The sequence below is a fragment of the Acartia tonsa genome, chromosome 6 (assembly GCF_053477335.1).
Source record: "Acartia tonsa isolate MP-2025a chromosome 6, ASM5347733v1, whole genome shotgun sequence".
NCBI lineage: Eukaryota > Metazoa > Arthropoda > Copepoda > Calanoida > Acartiidae > Acartia > Acartia tonsa.
In genome coordinates, this window is record NC_137265.1 from 14,560,111 (window position 1) to 14,585,580 (window position 25,470).

Genomic DNA, 25,470 nt, shown 5'->3' on the forward strand with positions numbered 1-25,470 from the left:
GCAAGCTAAATTGACAATTTTCCCTGTAATAATATACAATTATATGCTAAACCCGTTTCTGAATAAAACTTAACAATAGGGGGTTATGAAATCCGTAACCAAAGTGTGAACGCTATTTTTTACTTCCATTGAGGTTTCTAATAGGTTATCTTAAAGAACACCTCCCCTCCCCTCATTTGATACAAATATATGGACTTACGAACAAAGGTAAAGTTAAAGTAGCTAGAGTAGTTAGAATGCTAATTGCTAATAACATAAGAATATAGCTAAGCAACAATAATTTATTTTGTATAAAAAATAGCGACAAAACAAACGAAAAAAAATAATAAAATAAATATTATTATACAAATAATAACTTATTGCAGCCCTAAACTTAAATTTTTGATTTATTTTTCACTTTGAATAAAAATTTAAGTTTATAAGTTAAGCTAGTTAGTAGGTATCAAAATTATCTTTACACGTAAAAGAAAAAAAAACTTTTAATAAAAGAAATAATCAAAAACTGGAAGATCCCTTTAACTCTTTATTTGGTCGTGATGCTCTGAGTTGCAGCCAGGGAAAGTCCCCAAAGTTGTTAAGACAACGAATAAGAAAACATTTTAATAAAACTTTGGAGACTAGTGTAAAATGTCCCCTCCCTCCCTGATTGCAGCGCTACAAAAAAAATTACTTAATAAATACTAAATTAAATATATCACTGGGAATTTCTTTAAAGATATAAACGAAACTATGACTTTTCATACAAATATGATTAGAAAAAATATAACTATTCTTTACAGAAAAATATATTTAGGGGTATGTGAATGACAAAATTTTCTTGCTTAAGAAATTATGATTGATTATTTTGGGAAGCTTTGCACGAGTCCCTTTAAAATCAAAAACATTTTTGTTCAAATTACCCCTTATAAAAATATGGTTTAGAGTGTCTATTTTTCAATCTTCTCAATTTCATCGACATCTTCTGCATCTAGTTTGTGAATGTCTTTGCCAAAATGCTTCTCGATCTCCTTCATGACGGCCATGGACTTGGGACTGTCCACAAGGTTGATGGCCAGGCCGGTCTTGCCGAATCGTCCCGTCCGGCCAATCCTAAAAATAAAATTATGTTTTTTTTAACAACTATTGAAGAGAACAATAGTTGATAAAATGTTTAAAAGGTCAACTTTATTTAAGAAATCAACCAATATTGATTAAAAATTTTGATTTTCAAAAAAAAGAGAATGCTTTTGTTAATACATTTATAACTAGTTTCTTCAGAACCTCTTTGCGAGGGGAAGGGCGGAATAGGTGAAAAATAGCCTAAAACCACCAAAGGCATTGTTAAACCCTCTACGATAGTACAACGAACACTGAACAGAATTTTCAAAGATCTTTAGGCTTAGGACCCACTACAAGATTAAAAGACTTTCTTCGACATTTTATTCTAAGAAACCTGTTATTGCCTATTGATATTTTAAATATCCTAATAATGAAGTTATAGGATCTTTGTCTGTTTGCATGTCTGTCTGTACCGAAGAATCTCGCTAACCGCTGAACCGATATGGTTCACCTTCATAGGGGTTGCTTCTCATAGGTCCTATGTGGGAAGGTTTACTTTATAACTATTTTGGGGGAGGGTATCACAACCCTTTCAGGAGAAATCGCCCCTAGAAAAAATTAACCACACCATCCAAAAAAATTTCTTTACTTAAAAAAAAAATATAAAATAAAAAAATTAGGTTATCGAATTCAACTCCCCCATCAAGTGTCCCTAGAGGCCTCTAGGGGCGAATCCGCTAATATTTAATATTAGAAGCGACGCTACTCTCTTTATGTCTAACCTGTGTAGATATGTTTCACAGTCAGCTTTACCCTCCTGGTCTACTGGCAGATCAAAATTAACCACGATTGTCACCTAAAAAAAAAAAGAGGTTCGTTTGTTGGATCACAATTTAAGTAAAAGTTAAGCAAATCGATGTTGCACTAGATTTTCATGTACTCTTATGAAGTGATGCTCGCAGCTGGCTAAAATAACAATACCCCATCCCCTTCCTCCTACTGGATAAACGAACTGACCAATAAATTGAGTAAATTTTAGGAAGCTAAATTGTCGACAAATTTTCTCCCATTAATATATCCAAGTATTTCCTATATTCGTTGTTAAGCAGATTTCCTTAATGTATGGTTATTTGGTTGTAGTCATCCACTAGTTCAACAAAAGAGGAATATCCACGAACAAGAGCAAGTGATTCTATGCATCTTCCAGCATTGACCCATAGTATGCTTTTAGTAAATATACTAGGTTTATGTTTAATATTTGCTTTATCAACTAAAAAGTTAGGTTTCACCATGGTTTTATATGAAAAAAAAACTTTGAAATGTAAAGCAATTTTTAAAGCAATATCATCAAATGCTTTGTTGAGTTCAAAGGACAATATAAAATAACACTGCAGAAAAGCATCAAATGTTGTAAATTGCAAAAGTACATTAATTAAACTGTTTACAAGTTACCAACATTTTTTCTAAATATACATTTTTAATCACAATAATTTATTTTGTGTCAAAGCTTTTAAACAACAGGTTGAACTCATCAAAACATTCAATAATATTGCACCAAACAATGCTTAACATTTCAAAGTTTTTTTCATATAAAACCATGGTGAAACCTAACTTTTTAGTCGATAAAACAAATATTAAACATAAACCTAGTATATTTACCAAAAAAATACTATGGGTCAATTCTGGAAGATGCATAGAATCACTTGCTCTTGTTCGTGGATAGTCCTCTTTGCCTAACAGTCTGGTCCAATCTATTTCCTGTTTAGGATTATTCTTCCTTGATTTATATGACAATAAAGTGACATTTAGGACATAAATATTCCAAAAAATCAAGTAAACGGATCATTACATAAAATGAAATGTTAGGAAAAAGTAAAGATTACTTTGTTTAAAATGGACTTTCTTGTATAGATTTGCTACATTTTCTAAATTGTACCTAATCGCTACATGAATCATAATTTAAACTTTTAAATACCTGTTCTATATCAATTCCTCTACTGAGAACATTGGTTGTTATTAGAATCTTCTCTAGGCCTTGTCTATACCTAAAATGTTTTTTTTTAATTAGACCTCTAAAGTAGTTCTTATCTAGGAGGAAGGGGACAATGGGCTGTTTATTACACTAGTCCCCAAAGTTTTTTAATAAAGTTTTCTTATTCTTTGGCTCAACACCTTTGGGCAGTGTTGCGGAGCCGGAAGCCGCCATATTTTGTTGGAGCCGGAGGTGGAGCCGTAATTTTCCGTAAAACGGCTCCGACTCCGGACTAGATAAACAAAGAGATTTTTTATAAATTATAATTTGGTAACTCTGTTTTGTCATGTGCAAATGCCCCTTTTAAGTTTTTTCAAGTCCATTTTATCAAAAATTGAACTTTTAAAACCTTCAAAAGTCAAAAATAGACGTGGAAAAAAAATATGTCGAGTTTTTCTTGGTTTTAGGTCGGAGCTGGAGTTGCCATCATCACAGACGGCTCCGCGGAGCCGTAACCGGAGCCGCAACAAAATTAAACGGCTCCGCAACGCTGCCTTTGGGGACTTCTACTGAATTTGATTGGATGGATCTAATAGTTGAGTGTTCAAACGTTTCAACCTCTATTTGTAATCTACAGAGGAGGTAATTTTGTGTATCATCATTGAGGATGTACATCAATTTATCAGCCATTGTCTTATCCCTTTAGATCCATTTATGCAAAGACATATTTTAACCTACCTATCCAGAACAGTTATCCTCTCATCCGGGGTCTGGTCTCCTGTGAGGACAGACAGCGCGTGGCCGTCGCCTTTCAACTCGTTCGCCAACCAGTTGGCCGTCTTGCGGGTGTGGCAAAATATTATGGCCTGACCGATTGTGATTGTGCCGTAAATATTTCTGTCAACATATTTTAGTCACTTTTATATTGCATAACGTCCAGTGTCATGAGGGGGGAGGTGTAATCCTTAAAGAATAAAAAGGGCTTTGTTAACATCAATAAAAAGGGAAGGTGTTTACACCCCCATGGCAACATTAAGTTAATTGGATACACCCCCTTGAGTCCATCTAATTTCTCCTGTGAGGGTGAAGGAACAGACAGACATGCTGTTACTTTTAAATAAGGGAAATTTTATTCCGAAGATTTCTTTTTCAAGTGACTGAAGTATGTTCCTTATGCTGCGATATTTAGCTTCTATAGTCTCGCAATAGACGTAATACTGATAAATTATGTTCATTTTTAAAAGCTTGCTATAAAAAAAATAATTGCCAGTAAAATATGTTGAAATATTGTAAAACTACTTGTTTGAAGCCAACCAATCAAAATTTAATACAAGTATCCATTTTTTAGCCAACGAATAAGAGAACTTGGTTAAAACGTTGGGCACTAGTGTAATTTACAGTTCTAAGTATCCTATGTTATAGGAAACTTCATTTGATTTTAGTTTTCTTGAGACGTTTCTTAATATACTTAATGAACTTTGTTTTACGTCACCGTGTATTTATTTATGAAAATAAGGTTAACCAAAAGTGATCAAAATACAAGTGGGAGCAGCAAGTAATGCATAAAAATGAACATTCCTGTTTAATATTATCTAGAGACTCCTCCTCCCTCCTTAGTTTGATGAGTACAGGGTTGGTCACGATATTCTCCGCAAAATCCATAACGTCCTGATGTTGTTCGATACTTATTTTACGTTTACTAATAACTACGTCCCTAGAGGCCTCTTGGAGCTCCTAAATGGGAGGAGTTAATTTTAAAAAGAACTTTTGGGTACAGTCCCTTTCGTGCAATGTCTCTTAAGGGGCGTTTCATCGTATTTTCACAGTAGCTTTTCCCCTATTTCTAGCCTTTGCGGAGGCTCTAACCCTGCGGAGCAATCACCTAACCCAACTTAACCAAATCTAATCTAAAATAAACTATAAAAACTTATGTGAAAATACGACAAAATGCCCCTTAAAAGACGTTGCCACGAAAGGGACTATACCAACTTTTTTTGCTAGGGCTTTCTTTTAGGGCTAAGCGGTTAGCGAAACACACAAACAAACAGACACACATCCTATTTTATCCTTTCTTTGTTTTAACAACACAACATTTGCTCTATAATTTACTCTGTCCATTAATCCATTCCACGAATTTTTGTGCTTTCCTACTTATGGATGTTGTGATTTTTGCTATTAGTTTGTTTTAGTCATAGTTATTATAATGATTGGGTAAGTATTGATTTCCTGATCATATGTTGCACTGAACAGGAGCATCTGACAATCTAAAACATACAACAAAATATTATTATATATAAAAATAATATGTATAATATAAAAAGATATAAAAAACAAAGAATATAGATTTGACATCTAAATTCGATGCAATTTGTCAACAAAACAAACCTTAAGACATAAAATATTTCTATAACCTCTACCCTGGCAGTAATTTTACAAGCTATAAAAGATTGGCCCAATAGTCAATTTTTTTTATATCCACTCTATTAGAACCGGTTCTCAGCCATACTGTAAAATCATGTATCGTATTATATCGCGTTTTCTACGAATATAAAAATTAGGGATCCGAATCCGGAATCCGCCCAATTTTTGGTCAACTTTGGAATCCGAATCCGGAATCCGTTTTTTAATAGTGGATTCCGGATTCTTAATTGGTAGGCTAAAATTAGCATCTTGAGTTTTTTCTTTCAACTGCCTCTTTTTGAACGCAAAGATTATCATCATTACATATAAAATCTGGTTCGATTATCGAAAGTGAATTATAGAGAACAAGAACATTAATTTTTAGTACAAATGTAGCACTTAAATTTCTAAATTAAAAAAAATCCTTTTTAAATACTGCTAGAATCTGGAATCCGAATCCGCCAAAAATCAGAATCCGGAATCCGCCATTTTTTTGACGGATTCTTTTAAGAATCCGGAATCCGAATACGGCCCAAAAATTTGACGGATTGTCATCACTAATAAAAATGTACGTACAGTCATAATATAAAAACCAGTTTTGTTAGCCCTTGTCTTATACATTTTTATATCCGCGGAAAGCTGTTTTTAATACGATGCGATAAATAACTATTTAAGTTTATTGTCCTTTCCCTACTTCTAATTGAATGACCTGTGGGAAGATGTTGATGAATTCTAATGCTCTGGTCCTGATGTCCCTGGATGCCAATCATGACGTCAGCCTCGTCCAGCACAAACACGCGGATTTTCTTCAGGTCGAAAAATTTGAACTTCAAACTGGACCAATCCAGCACTTTGCCTAAATAAAAAAAAACGTAGTAAAGCTATTAACTATTATTGGAAATATATGATTTTCTTGGTCCGTCGATAATGCTACAAAGACATTTTTTATCATTCTTTTATTTTAATATCCTACTTTCTCTTTCTCTCTATCTTTTTTATAACCACTGAAAATCTGCTAAAACAAAATAATCCATGATTTGTTCGTGTGACGAGACTTCTGGATGTTTTCAACCCTGTTTTTTTAAAATAAATGGTAGCGTATCTACGGCTAACTTATAATTATGGTACTCTATTCGTCCGTCATTTTTTCTTACTAAAATCTGCTCTCTAACTTTTGCATTTATCTTTTGTCTGAAAGTTTTGCTACTAATGTATATGACTGTTCTTGTTTTAAATACAAATCATATATTTTCAAGGGTGTATATTGTTTCTTGTTTCTCCCCCCTAAGGAGGGAAAATAATGAAGAAAAAATTTTTTTAGGACTGTTTATTTCTTCATTCTCTTCCACAATCTACATATTTTTTATTTCCCCCCTCCTTCAGTAGGGGATTCCTTGCAGAATATGCACCCCTATATATTTTTATAAATAAATCTTTCTACTACACTTAATTTCTAGTATAAAATAAACTCACCAGGTGTGCCAATAATAATGTGTTCTAATAGTTTAGTATTTCTGTCCAACATCTCCCCTCTCACAGCATATCTATAATAATGTACACAGTTTTCAAACGCCAAACTTTTGAAAAGTATGTTATTGTTGTAGGTATGAATAGTTATAAATACTAATGTTTAAAAGTACTAGAGACGAAGGGGACATTATACTGGTAACCTAGGTTTTTTTTGCCTATAAAGTTTGTTTTTATTGGTTGGTTTAAACTAGCAGTGCCTAACTGTTTCAATAAATTTTAATCTACAGAAGTGATCATTTTATTTAATATGATTGAAAACCAATTTGAATACTCGAAAAGTACCAACATATAACTTTTTTTTACAGTCCAGGGATTTTAACATCCACTTTTATGTAGATACCTGATTTTAATATCTGGATAGAACTGTGCCATATTGTCCACGACCTCTCCAATCTGGATTGCTAATTCATATGTTGGGCAGAGACATAAAACCTAATTACAATTGTTAATTATGGTGAATGAAAAAGATAAGTTATTATGAGAATAAAATGATAAAATCTTCAATGTAAGAAACTCCCAGTAAAGTACTAAAGTTAGAAAAATTCAGGAATATCTATTTTTTTACAGGCAGGGATGGGACATAAGAATAAAATTTTACAGGTACACAAAGTTTTATAAACATTAAACAATCATTCGGTTGCTTAAAACTTCAACATAATGTTGATTGGTTGGTTCAAACAAGCAGTGTCCGGACTTTTAAACCATTATTTTCAATCTACAGAAAGGATTATTTTATTAGGTCTTATTGGAGATGTAAACTTATTTATCGACTATTGTCTTTTCGCATTTGATTCTTGCTTTTTTAGAACTTTCATACTAAGAACACTAATCTTAAATGGTTATATTATCCCTATTCAAATTATATCACCTGTGGATAATTTTGTTCAGGATTTACTCTGGAGAGCATAGCCAGGACAAAGGCCGCGGTCTTGCCTGTGCCGGACTGTGACTGAGCAATCATATTCTGCGGAGGGTCGGCTAGCAACATCGGTAGAGCGGTCTCTTGAATTTTGCTGGGACGGTTGAAACCCATGGCATACACGCCTTTTAACAGTTTGGGGTCTAGATTTAGCTCTTCGAAACTCTTTACACTGTTAAATGAATTGTGTTAAAAAATATATCACTATTGAAAAGATTAGTACGACTTAAATGTAGATTAAATAATGAATCTTTATTTTCTAAATGATTTAAATTTAAAGCATGTAAAAATTAACCATTTTCTACATATAGACAAACAAAACACTACCGCACCATTATTTTGATAACAACTGAAATTAAAGGAAAGGGGGGGGGGGTGTAAGTTTTCCATTTGTTTTGTTCGGGTTTAGTTAGGTTTTATTGGATGCTGAGTAGCGCCGTAGGGCTAGAGCTCTACAACAGACATTATGTGAAAGGAAAAAACAACAACCCTTATTTAATTTCAAAGTTGGAGAGTATAGTGCTCAATAGGTGCTTTAAGGGAAAACATCCAAAATAGCATTGAATAAACACAAAACATTCCTGTATAGAGGTGAAGTTGGATCTTTACGTTCAATTTCCACGGTATGTGTATTTTCAACCAAACCCTTGCTGATCACTTTTCTGAGGCGGGATATTTCAGCGGCTGATAAAGTTGTGTCCTCTTCATCTCCGCCGTCGTCTGGAAGGTCAGGTACGCCGCTGCCGTTTAAGCTCAAATTGCCAACTTTCTTCAGAGCCTTTTCCTGTTGTAAACGATTCAATGTTTACAGTAATTTATCAAATTAGATGTTTATTGATGAAATTAAGACTATTTAAATGAAATAGGTAATTAATATGATCGACCACAAACTAAGAAAGCGCATTATATTTTTTACGCTTAACACGAAGACTAATCCTCGACTAAGGCATTAATAGTTATTTCTCGCATCGTATTATAAACGGCTTTCCGCGGATATAGAGTGTACTATTATAAGATTAAAACTAGTTTTTTTAGCCCCGTGGTGCCGAAGGCACCGGCTAAAAAAACTGGTTTTAATCTTATGATTGTACATTTCTATATTCGTAGAAAACTGGACATAATACGATGCTAGACATAGTTTTTTCGTATTGATGAGAACCGGTTCCTATCCACCGGATTCGAATGAATACGAGAAAATTGTTTCCTACTGCTCCTATGTCAGGTATGCAAAAACAAAAGTTTCGTAATAAGGAATGCCATGGTCCCAAAACAGGCGCAACTGGTTACCATGCACAGTTAAAACTTCAAGACAAAGGCCAAACAGTCAAAGGGTTGGTTGTCAGAAATAATTTTTAACCGCATAATTAATCATGCACTTCACTATCTTTTAAGTTTTGATACAGAGATATTTAATTAATGGTTTATTCAATCTTCTCCAGGTAATCCAAGTTGAACCAAGGACTCTCGAGACAACCTACCTGAGCATCGGCAGCTCCGGCCCAGTCTTCATCATTACCAGACATTGTAATTGATGTTTCAAGCTGACACAATTAATTCAGCAAATCTACAAAAAACTATTGAGGAAAATTTCCTCTATCTGAAAAATTCATGAATACATGTTTATAAAATCTTAAATCCTTTCATGTTAATTAGTAAATACTTGTCCATATCTCCCAAATTAACTCCCAATTAGTTTAATTCAGAGGGACTCTTACTAAGTCCAGGATGCAGTCTGTACTAATGGATCAGGGCTATTTTACTGTTGTTATCCTCCATAATCGGATACAGAGTACTCAGAACTTTAGAGTCAACGAATAAGAAGAGATGATTAAAACTCTTTGAGTGTACCAATTTACTTATATTCCCATGTCAGGTCCACTTACACCCAGAAAAAAATAGAAACACAAAATTATCAAAAGATGGTGCAATATTACGCAATGATTTCTGAAATATAAACTGTTATCATTATAAACCAGATATTTTTATTAAAGTTTTACTTTCACTAAAATTAGACAGATGTCAATAAATCACTCAACATCATAATAACAATTAAATCTCCACTCCCTTTGAAAAAAAAGCATGAAATGAAAGACAATTAGCGCGGCAGTGGTACTTAAAAATACAGGTTGCCAAAACTGAAGTTGAAGCTGTATTTTTGGAGTGGATACAAAACCGCGACAAACAAAACCGCGACAGGGACAAAACCGCGACATAACAAAGCCGCAACAGTGACAAAACCGCGACAATAACAAAACCGCGACAATAACAGAAATATAACTATGTAGGATTTTTCTTTGTAGAAATACATGGCCGCAGCGCTCGGCCCCCTGGCCTGCCTAGCCGCGGGCGCTCGGCCCCCTTGCCCATAACCTAACCTAACTTAAATATTTTAAAAAAAAATATTAAAAATTTGAAAAAAATCTACCAACCACTTTTTGTAAAATCCACAAAATTCTAAATAAGTTAATGTACATTAAACATTTAAACATATAGGTTAGGTTAGGTTATAGGCAAGGGGGCCGAGCGCCCGCGGCTAGGCATGCCAGGGGGCCGAGCTCTGCGGCCATGACCTTCTAGCATTAAGATTTTTTATTATACATTTTTTTGTAATGTCGCGGTTTTGTTTTGTCCCTGTCGCGGTTTTGTATCCACTCCGTATTTTTTAAATTAAAAAGAAAATTTTTGATTTCTTTGAATCATTATTTTTTTATTTTTCTTCAATAATTTTTTTTGTAAAAATAGGTGCTTTTTCATACTGTGCCTAGCATACACACAAAACCCTTTTCTGAAAATGAATAAACGCGATGAAGAAGTGTTCCTTATTCTTATTCTCCTGGTGCCCTTACCTAAGGAGGGTGCCCACCATAACCTAACCTAAAGTGTTTGACTATGTACTTTTGAGGGAAACTCCTTAAAAACTATTTATAAAATTATGATTTTGACAATTAAATCTAAATTGGTTGGCAAACATGCTTCAGAATACCAAAAATTCTCTTTGAATTTTATCCTGACTTAAGGACATAAATAATTTGAATTAATATAAAAACTATAAAAATAATAATGGTATACTATTTTATTACATGTGTTTTTGTATCAAAAAGTTAACAAAATTAAATTTCAAAAAGGCATATTTCCTTTTTTTGGATGAAAGGGTTAAAGGGGAAAAATGTTTTAAAAGTATTTGGAATCGAAGTGGTCATAAACTGCTAAACTAAACTTTCCCTTTCTAAGTAATATAAAATTTTAGTCCAAAAAAACTATTATTTGGAGAAAAAACCAAATGGCTTATATGTTTTTTAAATTGATTATTTTTCTCTATTAATTTTTATCTGCATTATAAGTCTAACTTTTTTTAAAATCTTAAAAAATAAAGGGAAAATATATACAGAAAATATGTCCATTGATATAACCTAGATCAATAACAATCAGCTGATGATATTATTGTTATGTGTGTTTCTGTGTGTTATTGGTTCAACTGTCATGTGAGGCTGTGAACACAAATATTTTTATTTATAATATTACAAGTTGCTTCGCCCCCAGCCTCTATGGAAGGGCCGGGGAGGCAAGGAAAATAGCTTAAAACTACCCCGAGAAAACTATAAATCTTGTCTAAAGTATACAACTGTTTCGGACCAGCAATTTTTGAGATCTTTACCTTCAGGTTCAGACAATAACACCGTACTTTAATTGTATTATAGGTTTACCAATCTTATCTATTTTTACGTGTTATTTTGCATTATTTTGAATTGCAATCGTTTTTGAATTTTTTTCTATGCGATAAGATATGGATGATAAATTGTCATATAGGTGTATATTTATCTCCCAATGTTAATCAACAAAAATACCTCTCGTACGTCTGTAGATGATAATTAATATTTGGTTGAAAAGATTTAATCACTGATAGCTTGACATTAACCTATTTTAGTAGTACCCGAAGTTAATGCATTAACTTCTGAGTCGATGATCGAATAGATAACATGGTCATAAAACTTTTAGTGTACTATTGTAATTTACAGTTGATCCAATATCCACTCCCTCCCCTGTCCTTACTTCAGGCTATGTTTATTAAATCTGATAATGAAAGGCAATGGCTTTGAACCCAGAAGCTTTTGTTTTAACTCTACACAATTCACCAATTATTATTTTGTAATTGAGGTAAAAAAAATATCATTGCACTTAATTTAATATTCGTTAACATATCTAGAAACTTTGCAATGGCCAGTGAAAGAGAACAGAAGCAGTTGGAAGTTGGTGCTGATGCCTTAAGTCACAGGTACGTGATAGATAAATTATGCGTTTTTGTATGGATGTATTTTTTGTTTGTTTGATTGCCTAGTTCATTTATATTTACTACCTATCTACCTATAGCTAACTATAGCTAATTGACATAATATATCAATTTTCATAGTGGAAAAGTAAAAAGCTAATTTTTTTCCCTAAATACCTAGAAAATACTTATTATTAATAATATACTTCTGGTTAATATAAATCTAATTTATTAGGTTAACAGATGTTAGATCAGCACTTGGAAAATTAATCCTGAAAGTTGAAACAGATCCCACCATGAACTGGCACTCTTTTCTAGACAGCTACGCTCTTATTACAGGTATGAAGATATCTCCAGTTTATATATTTAATTTATTAATTAAGATTGCGTACGTATAGTTAAGATATTTTTTTTGGTTGCATAAATCACAAGAGTTTTAACTTCATTGATACCAATGACATGATATTTTCTAAGGTGAGCTGAACTCCTTGTTGCGTCAGATGCGTCACGAGAAAACTCCAGTGTTGAAGAAGTACATTACTCTGCCTCTGATACTCTCTCCGGACAGGGACGAGGAGCTGGTCAAGTTGACCGAGCACCGGGTGGCCACCTTCAGCCACGATCTCATTCCCAACTATTTGAGGACCCGACCAGAGCCAGAGATTGAGAACAAATATGCGGCTATTGAGAACAGGGCCAATGGTTGCAGCCAGGTATATTATTATGCACAGTTAGATTTCCAGGCAAAGGTCGAGCTATCAAGGGTTTGTTGTCTGCAATAATTGATTTCTTAGTGCCTTGTAACCTACTATAAAGGTTTAACTACGTAGTTATCAACTGTTATTACCAAGAATATGTCAGGTTATTGGTATATTTTAGGTTTTGTAAACTTGTAAACAAAAGTTAAATAAAACTTGATGGGCAACAATCTCTTTTTAACGATAATTTGTTTTTGCTTTTAAACATATAAAAATAATTTTCCTTTGTATATGATCAATCATACTTTACCCATTTTGTCCCTATTTAATGATTTTATAGTTATCACTTATCTATATGTTATACTTATATGTTATTTTTCAGGATCAACAACAAAAGCAAATTTCTGTGATAGATAAAGTAACCAGAGAAACACTGAAACTTATTCGGAGAGAAAGAGAGACCATGGAAACTAATTCAAATTCAAGGTATATTTCAAACTAAAAGTTATGCTTTTGAAATTTTACTTTTTGTTTTTTTATTTCTCCGAAACAGTAAAATAAATAGTAACAAATAAAGCAATTTAAATGAGAAGTATTGATTTTCTTGTAAGAATCAATTTCTGACTTAATCTTTCATTTGACGAGGGTTCACAATTTAAAAATATTTTTAATTTTTGCGTTAGAAGAACTACACAATTAAGTTTATTTTCGTTATCTTTATAAGTTGAATATAACTAACAAAGATTAAATCAGACCTAAAATTAAATATTAAAGTTTATAAACTCAAGGGATTTTAAGGGAAGTGGCAACAGACAGTAAACCTTCCCCGCAAAGTCAATGCGTAGAATTTTGTCAATTGACACTGGTTAAGCTTTTGGAAATCAAACGTACATAGTTTTCTCCCTGCCTACTAAACTTGTACAAAACCCTTTTACGATGCGATGCTTCTTTTAACATTCAATTTTGTTTCAGATCTGAAGTTGAGGTGACGTATAACAACGAGGACACTATGAACCTGCTGGCGGCCATCAATAATGGCAAGGGCCTGAAGACCATGGTACCTGTGGCTGCAGCCAGGCAGAGTCCAGTACCTGTCTCACAACAAATGCACAACATTAAGGTAATTTGATTAATAAACTAAATGAAAACATTTATATATATATATGTATGTCTGTCACCAATTCAAAAATGGGTTTAGAGGTTTCTCAAAAAATTTGTATGGCCCAAAAACAGTGTCTTTGTGTGTGTATTTATCAAAGGAAATTATAACCTTTTTTTCAAAAAGGCACCAGTTTTCATGAATAATAATCTTATTGAAGATGAAATTGACAAAACCACTTTCGTTTAGGCTCCATCAACAATTAAGACCAACATCAAGGCTGCTAATACTGCTCACCCTTATCAAAGATAAATCAGTTGTAGAGTAGCTGCGATTCTTCATATATCATTTTATATGTATATGATTTAAAACCAATTGTAATATCATAATATTATGATTCATTATCTTCTTACTCTAAAAAAAAGAAGATTAATAAGGATTATTATTTATACATACACCTTCTTATTTTTGTTACATATTTTCAGATAAATGAGTGGCTAAATTTGTGAAAAAACTAAATTAATAAAATGTCGGGCAGTAATCTTGTTGTCCCCGTTGGTAAGTGTACATTTTTTTGCAATTCTAATCATTTCAAAAACTAAATTTATCATAGTTTACCTAGTTATTCTAAGTCATCTATTTAATTCACAGAAAAATAATAGAAAAAGCAGTCTTAATTTCTGTCTTAAACAACGTTGCACAGTATGAAAATTTCATATATATTAACACAATTTGCTAAATAAGTTTTCTATAAACAGCTATGATTGTTGTAGAAGATTCCCTGTAGCAATAAGCATCCAGTATATGTTTAACTTGCATCTGTCACACCATATCTCTCTTTATTATGATAATTTAACATCTGTTATAAAAATTACTCTGCCCAATCAATACTTGTTGTTTGCTCCGCAACAATGGGATGTTGTAATCCTTGTTTTTTTTGCTAATATAAATTTATTTTAGTGATGTGGGGAAAGAGTTCTCCCTCGCACTGTATAACATGTTTGTATCTGATGAGAGATCAGAAAACTCTTGTGTCCGGATCACAGGTGATAATATATTGTGTAAAAAAATGGATGTATAAAACGTGGATATTGTGAGAGATTCTTGCTAGCCCTAATATAATGTTTCTTCTAGCTGGTTAATATAATAATCACTCCCCCCCCCCTCTCTCTCTTTTATTAATTCATCCCATCCTTTGACCACGGAGGAACGTATTGGCCAATATCTGAGGACTACTTATCGACCTAAATTGACGACAAAAATTCCTGTTATAATATCCACGTATTCTACATATATCCATTATACAAAATTGGTAACCTATTTATATTAATCATCAGCTTTAAAATGAAAACCGATTAAACTACTTTAGAAAATATCAATAAAACAAAGTTCATATTTAGAAGTATGTAGAATAATAAAGAATAATTTATCTATAGTAGTCCTTCTTATTATTTTCTTTTGATTATTTAAGCCCTAATCTACATTTTCTGGCGGTTTTCCATAAAGTTTACCTACACTTTTTTACTTTATTTTGAAATAAATGGGAGGGGAGTTTGATTATTACTTTAGGTCAGGTAAGGTTACATTGGGTTATGGCTAGACCTGCAGGGTTGGTGGAACGCAGATGTATATAATATAGGCCTCTCATGGATGGTTTTCATTGCTCGATAAGCACTTGGAGTAAAAGCACCAATCGTATAAATAATAAAATCGTATGTTGTAGTTTTTCCTACTTTCATCTATCTATCTCATTTGTTCTCTTAATTTACTCTGAAAAATTTGCAGGATGGACAAATAATAATCTGGTCTGTGGAGAATACTGATGGCTGGCAGATGAATCCGAGGCACATGCTAATAGGACACACAGCTCCTGTCAAGTAAGTCAATTGAGCATCTATTCTGTTCTTATATAAAAGTAACAGGATGTCTATATTTTTATACCCCAAGATCTTGCTAATTGCTGAACACTAAGCTATTTGGGGGAGGGCCAAAGAGAAATTTTATCAAATAGAAAATCAAAAGTGGAGGGTCGACTTACCAAGTGCCAGTTTTGTAACATCTAAAGGTGTAAGAATAATTTTCTCGTCTTTTTTATCCCCCCTAAAAATCAGCTTAAAAACCGGGGTGCCCAAAACTGCCCAAAAGGGGACCTATTTAGGGCGGCCCAAAACCGCCCGCCCAAAACCAGTTTTGGGCCGGACCATCACTAAGCCAAAGCCTCGACTTGTACAGATTATCACCACGTTGTTACCTTCTCAGTTACAAGTATGACAGGTGTCCCGTCTTATACTGTATTTATATTAAGGTGTATAGCCAAGGCCTCGCCAGGTACAGATTGTCACCACGTTGTAACCTCCTCAGATTCTGGAGAGATGTTCCTATGGGACACTGTAGATGGTCTTTGTCAGGAATCATTATCAACATTGTTGTTAGCAACTAAGCAACTTAAAGTTTTAAATGTCTGTTTGTCAGAAACGTTTTAGAAGTCACTCTCTCGGCTAGTGTTTAAATAGTAATTGATTCTTTTTTTTCCTACGTCGATATTTAAAAAGGTGGCATTGAATTTTGAAAGAGATTTTTTATAGCATTTTTGTAGTATTGAACATAGAGGAATTGGTTTCCAAATTATTCCATCAATATAGTGATCACATGGCTAAATTTGTAATACTACTTTTTTTTTTTGTCCACAATGCACTGGGGAGAGGAAACTTTCAAGTTTTGGTATGTGAATATTGCCAGATTATTAGGAATACACATTCCAGCATGATCCATCTAAAGTAGAGAATAATTCTCGGTTATGAATCCCAGTTTTTAGTTGCTATTGCATGAATAGCTTCAAATACAATGCCTGCGCCTCCCCCTGGAGTGGGGCGAGACAAGCTAACTATTATAGTTCCTGTTTGCTGGCTTATAATCCTTATTTTTAAGATGATTACTCACACATGCACATGCTGCCGTGAAAACTCTCCAGCAGTTGACCAGCGCACATGTGCATCAATAGCAGCACACGTGTGCTTAGTCTTAAACATGCTTAATGTTTAATATTTTTATACAGTATGCGTTCTATCTTTTTAAATGATTTTTTAGAATTCTAATCTTTTCGTCTAATTAAGTATTTGTTAAAATAACTCGTAACTTTCAATTCTATGTAATAATATAAACTGTTTTATGCCAAAACAAAATTTCTAAATTTTTGAATGTGACACATAGCGGTGAAATTTTGAACTACATATATAAAAAGATTTTTTTCGTTTATATATAATATGATAATGATTGAATTAGGAGACTAAAAAGCTAAATCTAGTTCATACAAATATGCAATCTTATAGGTAAGCTTTAAAAATAAAACTTCAATTTTTTAATTATCTTTTTTGGTGATAATTTTAGCCTCAAATTGTACACCAACACGAATAGATAGCATTGTGTTTAAGATTATATTTAAGATTTTATGATTTTCACTTTTTACGAAGTCTAAATAAACTCATTTTTATATTTTTATTTTTGCATGCTAAACCTATAGCATGCTAAAATTGTTATTAGCTTAGCACAATTTCAAAATTTGTTTGACTGTTATTTCGGTTAGGTAAGTAGCCACGTAGGGTTTGGGCCCCGCACAGTTATAGACCCCTCAGGAGTTAGGCATGGGGAAAAAAAACTCCTTCCTCACCTATCTTCAATTAATTTTTAAAATAAGAGGGGGGGGGGGGTATCAGTGATCAACAGGTATTTTGGATGAAAGCACCAAATCTTGTTCCAAACAAGCTTAACAACTTTGAGGACTAACATAAAATTGATTGGTTGTTTCTTTAAGTTGAGTGTTCAAACGTTTCAACCACTATTCGTAACCTACGGAAGGAGTAATTTTGTGTTTTATCATTAGGATGAACATAAATTTATCGGCCTTTGTCTTATCCCTTTAGATCCCTGATAAAGATTACTGATTTAATTTTAAAATCTTATTTTAGAATCCCCGAATCTAATCTTGTACGTTTGTTCTGTTGTGGTTTCTATGAAGAAGTTCATGTTATGGATCCATATTCTTTAACTGTTATTTTTGCACTTAGCTCAAGGTAACATCTATGTAAACAAGGATGACAACATCCGTAAAAGCGAAGCTCTACAAATAGGACTGACAAAAAAAGTAGCAAGGCATTCAACATTTAACAATATATCCTAATGTCTAAACTTATTTTTTTTATAAATCTATCCCAAAGTTACTTAAATATTGATAATACATACATACGTACATTATATATAAGATTTGATTAAATGAGATGATTCGCTTATAACTAGGGTTGGGCCGGATATCCGGTTTGGCCGGTTATCCGGCCGGATATCCGGCAATTTTCAATATCCGGCCGGATACCGGATATTAAAACTATCCGGTTACAGGATATCCGGCTGATTTTTGATGCCGGATATCCGGTTATCCGGCCGGATATCCGTTAAGTTGCCGGATATCGAACGTTGGCCAGATATCCGGCCGGAACCGGATATCCGGCATTATAAATCAGCCGGATATCCGGTATCCGGCCAAAAAAGTATCCGGCTTAACCCTACTTATAACATGGTGTCTAATATTACAGGAATCATCATACCAAAATTGAAATTGATAGGACAATAATGAAATAAATATGCCAAAATAACTTAAAAGAGCTATCTTTTAACTACGAAGCAACCCTAATAATAGAAAAGCTTCTTTAAAAAAAAACAGTTGATTTCAAGGATTATAACTTGCTTCGGTATTCTGGTAAAATCTGTTTGTAGTCAGTCTTCTAATTATTTCACCTATTTTCAGTGCCTCTAATAATTTATCTAATAATAACACGGAGGGAGTGGACAATGGACTGTAAAATACACTGGTGTCCAATATTTTCAACCAATTATTCAATCTGCAGCAGGTGTAATTTTGAGGATGTAGATTAATTTATCATTCATTGTCTTATCCCTCAAGATCCCTGCATATTAACCTATTTACATATTTGTTTTACCCATGGAAAAGAGAATGATATTCTGACAAACAATTCTAAAGGAAAATTTCCCCAAAACCCCCATCCTCTTTTCCTCCTGTTCTCATCCACCCCTCTTAAATTGCATGAAGAAAAAAAATATACTTCCACCTTACTTTAAAAGGTTTCGTGTCTGTGATTATTTGTAGAATCGATTGTTAGAATAGCTACTACTGGTTTTACCTGATGAATTATTTCTAGGATAAACCCAGATTGGATCTCCTCCTTCCATGTGCTGCGTCCAAGAAATAGACAGGATGACGTTGTCCTGGCCCTCACCACTTCTGGAACTGTAAAGGTAATAAACACAGAGGACTCGTTCTTAAGAACATAAACCTCTTTTAAGTAAAAATTGTTTTATTTAATGAAGCTTATTTCATCCCTGTTTTAAAAACTGACCCCTAACTAAAAAGCAAACTAAAACAGCAGTTGAATTGATTTTGATTGAATAAAATAGACTATATACATATAGTTTCTCATTTAATTATTTGAGAAAATGTAAAGGAAGTAGATAAAGTATTTTATACCCATAAATAATAAAAATCATCCAAAAATTATCCAAAAATCTGCATACATATTTATTTGCATTAAATTGTAGGTTTGGACTTTAAATGGATCTGAAGAAAAGGCAAATTCAGAAGTTTTGGAAAATGAGAGTAAACAAATAAGGTCAGTGTTTATTTTTCTTAAAGTATCGAGGCTACTCTACAGCTTGGGTATGTCTTTATGATTAACATATTATTACGTCAGATAAAAAAGACCACAGTGAGCCTAAACACACCTACATTTATATAATCCTAATATGTAAAGTAGTGATTTTTTTTTGTGAGAAGATTATGGTTTCGATATGAATTGAATAGGTAAGTTCTCCTTTTAGGGAAGCTTCACATAGGCTCTGGGATGCTTTTAGACTATTTTTTTGTCCACTTTCTTAGCCTTTTTGAATGCAGAGCCTTCAGATGCCAGGGGCTCTAGTGTTGAACGCCTTATTGTCTCTGCTGGACCATCTAGACATAATAAATAAATTAGGTAGAATATTTCATAAATGGATATTATGAAACGATGGGGTTATCGTTATTTTAGCCAGCGGCGAGTATAACTTTATTAGAGTACATTAAAATCTGGTGCAACATTCATAAAATAATATATATTAATTTCTTTTCAGATGTCTGAACGCGCTGTCGATGACATGTTGTGTGTACAATATGAGAACAGTGCTGATAGTGTGTCCAACCTATTGGAATATTTATGATGCTGGAGACTTTACCTGTCTACTCAGTGTTCCATGTTCCAGGGGAGAAAGGTAACCTTCATTGCACGTCCTTTAACTGGAAATCTTAACACTGCCAATTATTGCCTGTGTTGTTTCAAGGGATATAGAATACGTGTATATATTGACATATATATTTGTCGTTAATTTAGGTTGCTAATAATGTGAAGGAAAATCTATTAGGGGTATTATACAAGACCTATAACTAATATACCCTCAAAACATTACGACCCTGAAAGTTGAATTATTTAGATGGCTGGGTGGTGAATTTATCTCAGCAGACCGTATCTGTTGTTGGTCAGACGCAGGAACTGGTTACCTGTACAAACTACCAACAAACTGTATTGTAGAGTCAAAGGATTTCCATAACAAAAACGTTAATGGCATTGCGGGCAGGTAAAGTTTTGTTGATCTATAATTTCACCCAGGAAAAGAAATTAAATGTCACTCAAGAAATCTTTTTACTCTTCGTTTACCATTGGCATTTTATTTTTTATTTAATTGATACTAAAATTACAACATAAAATAAGATTAGTCTCTGATTAACAGGAAAACGGATGTAATTTTTATTTGGGTACTCTTATTGAAATTTGGTTGGTCCAAACTTTTCAAGAAATAATTCTAATCTACACAAAGAGTGGTAATTTGTTTATCTTCAGTAGGGGTGTAGTGTACGTAATTTTTTCTTTCATTGTCTTGTCCCTTCACATCCCTGGTTATAACTAAAATGAATGGTAAATAAACGATATAAAGACCAAAAAAATACGAAAAGATATGATAAAGTTTAACCCAAAAGTTAAAGATCCTAACTTACAGATGAACAGATAGATATTTTGTTACATATATCACATATTTCTTTGTTTGTAGGCCATTATTGTTTGCAAAATTGGTTGGATTGAATGAGAAGGAGAATCTACAGTGTCCACCTGCATTTAAGGTCTAGTGGAGAAACAATATAATAATTTTTTTTCTACATGAGCGATGTGATTTTCTCGGCTGCAAATGAAATTATACAGTTGAAATTACATATGTCTTAATATTTTTTGTCCGTCTTCTGTTGAATTTTAGGTCTTTCTTTTCTTTGTTATGACAACTGAACATCTACTCTATAACTCACTTTGTCCGTCGGTCCATTCCATGATTTTTTCTGTGCTTCGCTGCTGATGTATTTTGTTATCCTTGTTTCTCCACTAACTAAACTTGGTATTAGTATATGATGTTCAGTAAAGAAGGAAAATGGCACAAGTTTCTGCTACGTGGTGACTACTCAGCTTCCATTCTTGTCTGGAGGTAATAATCAAAATTTATATATACCATGTTCACAGATACGTAAATAAAGATCATAGGCGTAGTCATTTATTGTTGCCTGGGGGGTCAAAGGCGCGGGCCATTAGACCTAACCATTTTTTGTTGTGTAAAATGGGATAAGAATCAATATGAAATCGAAATGTCTTGAAAACAACACACCTATTAGTCCTTTAATCAGGTAAATTATAACTTAAGATTGAAAATATAATATTTTTTCTCGTATTCGTTCGAAAACGATTAATATCCGGTGGATAAAATCAATGATCTGGTGGTTCTCATCAATACGAAAAAAATATATCTAGCATCGTATAATACTTAGCCCGGTTTTAATCATATGTACATTTTATATCCGCGGAAAGCTGTTTATAATACGATGTGAAAAATTAACTATTATCATATTTCACGAATTTTGTCTATCTATTTATCTAGAATACCTGACACGCCCACATGTGCAGCTATTTAGCAAAGTGTAGAATAAACTATAATTATCTATCTATCTAGAATACCAGACACGCCTACATGCGCAGCTATCCAGCAGAGTGTAGAACAAAACGGTCCAATCCAGTTGATAACTCCTATCTCCTCCCCTAGTCTTAAGGTCAGTAGTTATGTGGTAAGCCGAACGTTTCAGCTCATAGGGTTGCGAGTTCGAGTCCAACGAGCCTTAGCCTTGAATTATTCTACCAAAAACAAACTAGCAGGATTTAGTCATACAGAAATTATATATTTAACTGAATAATATTTACAATGAATGTTTACTATTTATATACAACAGATTATAACAATGGTTAGGTTTGAAGGGGGTGTGGGGACACAAGGCTTAGCCCCACGGCGGTAGACAGGCTGCGGGGGCAGCCGTGGTAAAAGGGGAGGCAGCGCCTCCCGGTTATATAATTGCGTGAGGGGCGCGTGATAGCTGTGTGTTTGTGCCCCTCCCCATATTTAGGCAGGCCAGTTTGACCGCTGGATAGCGGGGTCACCGTCGGTCATGAGGTGAATGGTGATATAATGGGGATTAGTGCAGAGGGCTTGTTATGATAAGTCACTGCATAGCAATTCTGTAAACTGCCCGTCCGTCTGGTTGTCGTATTACCACAACCTCCCCTTCAAGGGTTGCGGGGCTCTCGAGCCACCAGGCCTTGAACCTGGGGATACGACAACCTATGTCTGCGCAGGACAGGCTCTTCCTGGGGCACAGCTCGGTGGAGGACAGCTCTGGCTACACAGGCTCCGCGGGACACTCGCTGCTCTGTCTGGCTGTGGTTGGATATCAGCATTGTCAACTCCTGGTTGGCTTCCAGCCGTGGGTTAGCGACGGCCAAGCCCCGTCGCTGGAAATTTTGCCTCGTCTGCAGAACTAACTCTGTCTCGGCGGGTAGCTGGACACGGAGGCCTAGGCTAACTCTGGTGGTTCCCAAGGGGGGAATGACGATGGAGGAAGGCGCATAAAATTCCATGGGGGCGCCTGCTTGGTCCAGGTTACTTGGCCTCCTAGCTCCTACCCGGATGGGGATGGCTGTCATCAACAGGGGGCACATTGCTTCAGCTTCGTCCTCTGGGGCTGCCTCTTCCATCGCAGTGGCCGCTTCTCCTCCTACAGGCTCGCTGCTGGCCGGCAGGTTCTCCATGTCAGTATCAGGGTTCCAGATGGCATCTCTGGGTGGCTCTGGAGCTGGCGGCGGCGGCGGTGGTTCGTTGGGTTGATCCTGCAGGTTCTCTTCCACTGGGTCACGATCCTGGCCGCTAGGCTGTGGGGCGGCTGCGGCTGGCTGGTACACTGGGAACTGCCCTGGGTCACTAGCTGGCGGTGCCGCAGCTCCGACAGGCAGCTCGGTGGCCTCCTCGTCGCCGTCCAGGTCGCCTTGAATGTCTGTTGGAATCTGATGGGCAGTTACATCTCCCGTGTATTTGCGCAGTCGGCCTAAATGCGCGGTGACTTCCGAGATCCTGGCTGTTGGAGAGGCAGGCTTGATGACGTAATGGACGTCTGTAGCTTGCCGCACTATCTTCCAGGGGCCAGTCCACCTCTTGGTAATCTTGGCTGCCTTCCCTGGCACCAGGCGGGGGGCCAGGTACCAGACCAAGTCTCCAACCTCGTACTTGGCCGTGCCTTCGTAGGCGGCCGCGCTCCTCCGGATGGTTCCCTCTTCTCGCTGCTGGATGGCGTCATACACGGCATGGTAGCGTTGCAGGAGAGCTTGGACGTTGGCTGGAACCGAGGCATACTCTGTGTCTGGTAGCCGGAGCACCATGTCCACCGGAAGTTTGGCCTCTCTCCCAAAGTAGGCCAGGAACGGGGTCACGCCCGTGGATCTGCAGGCCTTGGTGTTGTAGGCGAAGGCAATGGCAGGCAAGTGTGGCTCCCAGTTGTTGTCGTCTCTGTCTAGGAACAGACGCATGCCTGTGTTGAGCGTCCGATGGAACCTCTCCACTCGGTTGGACTGCGGGTTGTAGGGTGGTGGATGTGTCAGGCCAATCTCAAGCTTGGAGGCCAGTTCCTTGAATACCTGGCCGGTAAACTCCATCCCGTTGTCGGAGTGGATCTTCAGGGGGCATCCGAACGTGGCCAGGTGGCGGTGCAGCAGGGCCTCAGCCACCGTGAGGGTGCGCTTGTTGGGGATGGCGTAGAGGCTGACAAACCGGCTGAACCCATCCTGACAGGTGAGAATATAGCGGTTTCCAGCTGGGGTCTCTGGCAGCGGCCCCACCAGGTCAATAAACAGGACTTGCTGTGGATACCCCTGGCGGGAGGGCACATGTATTCCTAGCTTCAACCTCTCCTTGGTAACCTTCTGGACACACTCAGGGCAGGTTTGAACCATCAGGCGGACGTCACGGGATAGGTTGGGCCACCAGAAATGCATGGCAACGCGGGCAATAGTAGCGTCCATTCCAAAGTGCCCGGCCATGGGGGTCCCATGGGCTAAGAAGAACGCGTCCTGCTGGAGGGCCGAAGGCAGCAGGTATCTGGTCCTTTCTCCTGTCAGGGTCTGGTCAGTGGTGGTGAGGCAGCCATGCTCGTCAAGTCCCAGGGCTGCGAAGCGGCTGGCGTACTGCTGCTCGTCTCGTTCCTTGCCGCGCAGCTCAGCCTTAGTTGGGGCTCTGCCATCGGCCACCCACTGGCGGACACGGAGCAGGAGAGGGTCCTGTGTCTGGGCTTCTAACACTCTAGCCGGATTCAGTCGTGCGGCAGGGGGCCGGCTAGCTGCGGACTCCCCTAGCTGGCAAAGGTTGTGGATGTACTCAGCTTGCTCTGCTAATTCTTCAGCGGTAGCTGTCGGCATGTTGGCGTCCTCCCGGCGTCGGCGTTGGTGTTCTGGGTGCCAGGACGGTGGCAGACAGTGAAATCTAGGGCCGCTAGCTCCTCCTGCCAGCGGGCCACCATCCCTGTGGATGTGTTCAGCGACTTCATCTGTAGCAAGGCTGAGGAATCAGTGTTGATCTGGAAGCTGCGGTAGGACAAGATGCCGTGAAATTTCCGGATTCCATACATAATGGCGGCCATCTCTCCCTTCCAGGACGGGTAGCGAGTCTCGGGGTCGGTTGTCTTGCGCCCCACGGCGGCAATCAGCCTCTCCTTGCCGTCCTGGCATTGACTCAGGATGGCAGAGATGGCGCGGCTGCTGAAGTCTGTGGTGAGCTGGAATACCGCCGGCAAGTCAAACCTAGGCGGCGCTCGGATGGGGGCTTGGCGGAACTTGTCCTTGAGCTGTAGCAGCTGGGCTTCCATCTCAGGCGTCCAGGCTAGGGTCTTGGCCGTCTTCTGCCGATTCATCTCGTAGGTGAGGTCGGCATACTCTGGGATGAACAGGCGGTAGTATCCAAAGAACCCCAGGAGCGCCAGCAAATCCTTGGGGGTGCTGGGGGCCGGCCAGTCCAGGATACGGTCAATATAATCCTCTTGCATGGCTATCCCCTCACGGCTGAGAGTGTGGCCCAGGTAATCCACCTTGGCTCGAA

At 36.6% G+C, this 25,470-nt stretch overlaps 3 protein-coding genes across 3 annotated transcripts in view; 2 read left to right on the forward strand and 1 right to left on the reverse strand.

The window, feature by feature from the left end:
* Positions 1-267: 267 nt before the first annotated feature.
* Positions 268-9,944, reverse strand: Dbp80 (putative ATP-dependent RNA helicase Dbp80). Its single transcript, XM_080163600.1, has 13 exons — positions 9,338-9,944; positions 8,441-8,643; positions 7,809-8,031; positions 7,281-7,372; positions 6,884-6,954; positions 6,120-6,266; positions 5,235-5,274; positions 4,589-4,676; positions 4,181-4,227; positions 3,749-3,907; positions 3,014-3,083; positions 1,821-1,894; positions 268-1,089 (listed from the first exon to the last, which is right to left on the reverse strand). The coding sequence occupies exons 1-13, from the start codon at positions 9,380-9,382 to the stop codon at positions 927-929; spliced, it is 1,422 nt and encodes a 473-aa protein (XP_080019726.1). The 5' UTR covers positions 9,383-9,944; the 3' UTR covers positions 268-926.
* Positions 9,945-11,305: 1,361 nt separating this feature from the next.
* MED8 (mediator complex subunit 8) lies at positions 11,306-14,413 on the forward strand. Its single transcript, XM_080163621.1, has 6 exons — positions 11,306-12,132; positions 12,362-12,465; positions 12,601-12,839; positions 13,207-13,310; positions 13,797-13,944; positions 14,173-14,413. Exons 1-6 carry the CDS (start codon positions 12,074-12,076, stop codon positions 14,233-14,235), a joined length of 717 nt encoding a protein of 238 aa, XP_080019747.1. The 5' UTR covers positions 11,306-12,073; the 3' UTR covers positions 14,236-14,413.
* The window catches only part of Rbcn-3B (WD repeat-containing protein Rbcn-3B), a 44,832-nt gene continuing 33,762 nt past the window's right edge, over positions 14,401-25,470 (forward strand). The window contains exons 1-13 of the mRNA XM_080163622.1: positions 14,401-14,481; positions 14,884-14,969; positions 15,709-15,800; positions 16,229-16,329; positions 17,204-17,252; positions 17,889-17,993; positions 19,134-19,230; positions 19,531-19,601; positions 20,098-20,235; positions 20,455-20,598; positions 21,070-21,139; positions 21,413-21,492; positions 22,012-22,108. Of these exons, the coding sequence (XP_080019748.1) occupies positions 14,451-14,481; positions 14,884-14,969; positions 15,709-15,800; positions 16,229-16,329; positions 17,204-17,252; positions 17,889-17,993; positions 19,134-19,230; positions 19,531-19,601; positions 20,098-20,235; positions 20,455-20,598; positions 21,070-21,139; positions 21,413-21,492; positions 22,012-22,108 (1,161 nt within the window). The 5' untranslated portion in view covers positions 14,401-14,450. The remainder of the gene's footprint in view (positions 14,482-14,883; positions 14,970-15,708; positions 15,801-16,228; positions 16,330-17,203; positions 17,253-17,888; positions 17,994-19,133; positions 19,231-19,530; positions 19,602-20,097; positions 20,236-20,454; positions 20,599-21,069; positions 21,140-21,412; positions 21,493-22,011; positions 22,109-25,470) is intronic.